Genomic DNA, 5,006 nt, shown 5'->3' with positions numbered 1-5,006 from the left:
AACCTACTGCTTTTATGATGCTCTTGAAATAATTTCTTTCAAATTTACGTTCTCTTGTACTCAAATATATAAGGGCTTCCTGTCACCTTCTTCTTGCCCCGTTTGCTAAACAATTTTGGTTTAATATTATTTATCGTATTTTTTCATTTTTTTTAACATTATTTTATTTTTTACATTATATCAACAACTTTTTATTACTATTTAAATAAAAAAAAAAATCACTTCAAAATATATATATATATTTTTTAAATTTTTTCATACTAAATATTCTTACTTTTTCACTTTTAAAAATTTTTTAAAAAATATTCTTACTTATTTTTACATCAATCAATTTTTACTACAATATCATGCCAAAACCCTTTAACAAACTCTCTTCGCTTTCGCTCTCTTCTCTCTCTTTGCCATATATATAACTCTTCAATATATTTAAGACTTCCCATGTTACCATCTGCAAGAAAACAATAGGTGGGAGTACAATAATAACCAGTAAAAATAGGGCAAATTTGACTTAGAGATGGGCTAGAGCTTCTCGAAAAGAAGTACAATAATAACTAACAGATTGGAGTACTTTTTCCATATTGTGCACCAAAAGATAACAAAGAAGGAAAAAAAAAAAAAAAAAAAAAGACTTTTTCAGAATATTATCAAATAAAAATGGGAATAGAATGATATGTATTTCCTATTTCATGCCTTTATAAAAAATACAAAGTTTAATTTGGTTCAGCAATCACTTTCTCTTGCACTGTACAATAGATATATCTGTTTATATGTATCCCTCCAATTCCAGCCCCACCCTCTGACATCAATCTGCAGCACCTTCTCTCTCTCTCTCCCTCCGTCCCTCCTTTCCCACTGAAAACCCTTTGCAAAAATTAAATAAAGCTCACGAGCTCCCACTTTTCAGACTTTCAAAACCTTCAAAAAAAGGCCATCCACATACACAAAAAAGGCTCAAGAAGTTATATTTGTAATAAGCCCAAAAAACCAAACACATAAAAACAAGTTTCTGAGATCTTAACACAAGTTGTGGTGGAGATATATCCATTTTCTTTTCTTCTCCAACTCACACGGCAAAAAATCACCAAAACCCCATCACAGCAAAAGGAATCCATTTTCCTCACACCTTCAAGTATATATATATATATATATATACTTTGGTGGGTGGTTTTTTTTCTTCTTCTTTTCTTTTGTGGGAAATTGCAGCAGAGAGAATATTTCTTTTAGCTAGGAATTTGGAATTCATGCTTGCTGTGTCAGCTTTGAGGAGCACAAAGGATGAGAACCAAGGAGAGATGGAGAGCTTCTCAATCGGTGCAAATGACTTCCCTGACTTCTCCGATGGGAACTTGCTCGACAGCATCGATTTCGACGACCTTTTCGTGGACCAGATCAACGACGGAGATGTGTTGCCGGATTTGGAGATGGACCCGGAACTCCTTGCCGAGTTATCCGTTAGCGGGGGTGAGGAATCCGACATGTACACATCCATGTCTGTCGAAAAACTAGACGACAATTACAATACAAAGAAAGAAGAGGAAGACAAAGTTTCCGGTTCTGGTTCTGGTTCCGGTTCCGGGTCAAGTCGAGGAGAAGAAATTGTGAGCAAAAGCGATGAATCTGTTGTGGTGAAACCACCTACAAAGGAAGCTGATAAAGGCAGAAAATCATCTTCACACTCAAAGCATTCTCATGGAAAGCGCAAAATGAAGGTAATTAGGTTTAAGTTTTTTTTTGTTTTGTGGATAACTGGGTATCCGGAACTTCGTCCCAACTAGATCGGGAAACATGGGACACTGAGTTTAAGAATTTTATAGGACATGAGGCTTCAATACTGGCTTCAATACTAGCAAACAAGTTCCATAAATCTCTCTCTCTTATTTGGGTCTTCACAAATTAATACACAAGGAGTCTATGAAGACCCAGATTTTTTTTTTTATAATTTTAAAAGATTTTTTGTGATATTATTTTTGTGGGATATTGAAAGGAAAGTTGTTCTTGAACTGTGTGTATATAGGTGGATTGGACCCCAGAGCTGCACAGAAGGTTTGTGCAAGCTGTGGAGCAGCTAGGGGTGGATAAGGCAGTGCCTTCAAGGATTTTAGAGCTTATGGGAATTGATTGTCTCACTCGCCACAACATAGCCAGTCACCTTCAGGCACATCCAATCTCTTCTCTGTGCTTGTTTTTTTTTATTTATTTATTTATTTTTTATCATTCTTTTTCTTATTTTGGAAGAGAAAAAAAGGGTCTAATTCTCCAATCAGGACAAGTCTCTAGAGAGAGAGAGTTTGAAAGAGCATTGTTTCTTTAGTAGTTCATGGAAATACACTACTTTGGTAAATATATGGAGATGAGAACATTTTGAAATTTTTTGAATTGTAGGTTTTGGTAATAAGAAGTTCAGAATTGCTTGAGGGAGAGAGTTTGCAAGCTCTTAATTTGAAGTTTGTAAAACTAAGCTTAATATATATTAGTTAACAATAATTACAGAAAGAAAAATTAAATAAACAAGAGAATAATATATACTAGTGCTTGTGAATTTTGTGCTGAAAGTAATAATATGTGAGTGATCAAAGCTTATCTTTCTCAAAGCTTTCATTTTGAACTTTTTTTCAGAAATATCGGTCACATCGGAAGCACTTGCTGGCGCGTGAAGCGGAAGCTGCTAGCTGGAGCCAAAGAAGGCAGATGTATGGGGCGGCTACCGGTGGAGGAGGATGCAAGAGAGAGATGAGTCCTTGGCTAGCACCCACCATGGGTTTCCCACCTCCTATAACACCCATGCACCACTTTAGGCCCTTACACGTGTGGGGTCATCCTCCCATGGACCAAACATTAATGCCAATGTGGCCTAAACATCTAGCCCATTCGCCACCTCTACCACCACCTCTGCCGCCTACGTGGGTACCCGCTCCTCCACCGCCAGCACCAGATCCTTCATACTGGCACTCTCACAACCAACGTGTAAGCTCTCATTCTCAGTTAAATATGTAGAATATTAACTGAAATGTGATGAATTATAGAGTAAAATTTAAACTTATGATATCTCGTTTTAATACCATATTAAATCATAACTTTTTTAAAACGTTTAAGCTAATAAATGTGTGTATAAATATAATGCGTTGAAACTCCAGCATCAATATAAAATTCTAAACCCTATATTATATCCCTCACTAAAATGAAATATTATTTATTTATTTTTGTAGGTTCCAAATGCTTTAACCCCAGGAACGCCTTGCTTTCCACAGCCACTGGCAACAACGGTAATTATTATTGATCAATCCTTACTCTTTTGGAGCCTTTCATGGTGTCTCTACCCTCAAGTTTTGGATCCACTGCTATTATTTAATTTGGCAGCTTTTCCACGTTGTTGATATATATATATATATATATATATGTATATATATTAATATATATGTATATATTCATGCAGAGATTTGCCACGCCACCTGTCCCGGGCATCCCACCCCATGCCATGTACAAAGTAGACCCCGCCGGCATCGGTGTCCCGACGACCGCACAATCAGGCCCCCACCCTCTGCTGGACTTTCATCCGGTGAGCCACTGATCTCTCGTTTCTCCCGCACAATTTGAAAATAAATAATATATATACGTGTGTGTGTGTCATTTTATGATATTAATTACAAACAAATCTTATATCTAGCAAGCTGGAGTTATTTTATGGTATATATATATATATATATGAAAAATATGATAGGTGAGATACGTTAGCTAGAAAAGGTGATCAAATCTTATTACATGCAAATAACAAGGCTATCTATTATGAAAAATATCCTAGAAATTCTAACAATCCAAAATAATAACAGCAATAATAGTACGTGGTACCAACTCAAAAGCATGTGACATCATTTAATTGCAAGAGTTATTATCTTCGGAAAATTATATTTACTTCTTTCAAATTACTACTCAATTTATAATATCTCCAAATATTAAAAAATTGCAATGTCTTCTCCGTACTAATTTACTAATTCCATTTGCTTAACCCTCCTCTTTTAGGTTTTTTGGTTAAATGACACGAAAAAGGGTTACATGCATTACACATGACCCAAAATAACAATCATACCCCATCAAATAAAAATTCAAAAAAGAAAAGAAAAAATCCGTCAATTTGTGTGAAAAAAAAAAGGTCACGTGAATTGCATGCGACCCTTTATCTGTTAGAATTTAATAAAAAATTCTTACAGATGAAGTGAATAAAAGGGCTTAGTAGATTGATATGAAACCTTGTAATTTTTTGAAATTTAGGATGCGTGACATTAATATAGATAGATATATATAGGTTTCAGTAATGGCGTCTTGAAGATAGTAATATTTGATGCATGCTAATAGTTTGGTGTATCTGTGTTGGGTTACAGACAAAGGAGAGCGTAGATGCAGCCATTGGAGATGTATTATCAAAACCTTGGCAGCCACTTCCTCTAGGCTTAAAACCTCCATCTCTTGATGGCGTGCTGGGGGAACTTCAACGACAAGGAATCCGGAAAATACCACCCTCTTATGCTTGACTTTAACGCCACAAAAACCCTAAATTCGACGAAATTTCTTGCATTACAGTATGCATCTAATTGCCCTTCTTCTTTTCCTTTTTTCTTTGAGTTCTTCACGGAATTTAAGTATTTTTCTTTTGTCCTTGTACTCTAGATGTTCAGGAACAGGCTTCGTTTTTATCAGCTTATCCATGTGTAATAATAATGCTGGCCAAGCATTTTTTTGTAATATTAATAAATGCAGAGTTAATCAAATCGAAAAGTTTCTTGTTTTTTTTTTTTTGATTTTTTGATTTTTAAAATTTAAATTAAGATAGTGAACATGCATGGCATCATAATGGACTGCTAGCTTCACAAAATAGATTTGAAAGGGTAAAGAATGAATTCTTGAATTTCAAATTTTAATGGAGGCAAGACACAATCAGTACATGTGTACAGTACTATATAAACAGGTAGACTAGGATCATCTATAGTGTTCAAGCATATATGTTTTATAGA

The 5,006-nt window shown here is 35.0% G+C and overlaps 1 protein-coding gene across 2 annotated transcripts; it reads left to right on the top strand.

The window, feature by feature from the left end:
- The first annotated feature begins 830 nt into the window (after positions 1–830).
- On the top strand, positions 831–4,782 carry LOC132183136 (transcription activator GLK1-like). Of its 2 annotated transcripts, XM_059596532.1 has the most exons (6): positions 833–1,709; positions 2,015–2,155; positions 2,617–2,964; positions 3,207–3,263; positions 3,434–3,556; positions 4,377–4,782. In XM_059596532.1, the coding sequence occupies exons 1-6, from the start codon at positions 1,242–1,244 to the stop codon at positions 4,524–4,526; spliced, it is 1,287 nt and encodes a 428-aa protein (XP_059452515.1). In that variant the 5' UTR covers positions 833–1,241; the 3' UTR covers positions 4,527–4,782. The 2 variants fall into 2 exon arrangements, with proteins under 2 accessions (XP_059452517.1, XP_059452515.1); XM_059596534.1 differs by lacking the exon at positions 2,015–2,155 and having other exon boundaries at positions 831–1,709.
- The last annotated feature ends 224 nt before the right edge of the window (positions 4,783–5,006 follow it).

The sequence above is a fragment of the Corylus avellana genome, chromosome ca5 (genome assembly GCF_901000735.1).
Source record: "Corylus avellana chromosome ca5, CavTom2PMs-1.0".
NCBI lineage: Eukaryota > Viridiplantae > Streptophyta > Magnoliopsida > Fagales > Betulaceae > Corylus > Corylus avellana.
This window is presented reverse-complemented; position numbering and strand designations above follow the sequence as displayed.

What these genes read in the sequence shown, in the direction of transcription:
- LOC132183136 (XM_059596532.1), top strand. Translation starts at nt 1,242, where the DNA reads ATGCTTGCTGTGTCAGCTTTGAGGAGCACAAAGGATGAGAACCAAGGA. An exon ending in GGCACTCTCACAACCAACGT is followed by an intron (nt 2,965 to 3,206) that starts GTAAGCTCTCAT and finishes TTATTTTTGTAG; the next exon opens with GTTCCAAATGCTTTAACCCC. An exon ending in CTCTGCTGGACTTTCATCCG is followed by an intron (nt 3,557 to 4,376) that starts GTGAGCCACTGA and finishes GTTGGGTTACAG; the next exon opens with ACAAAGGAGAGCGTAGATGC.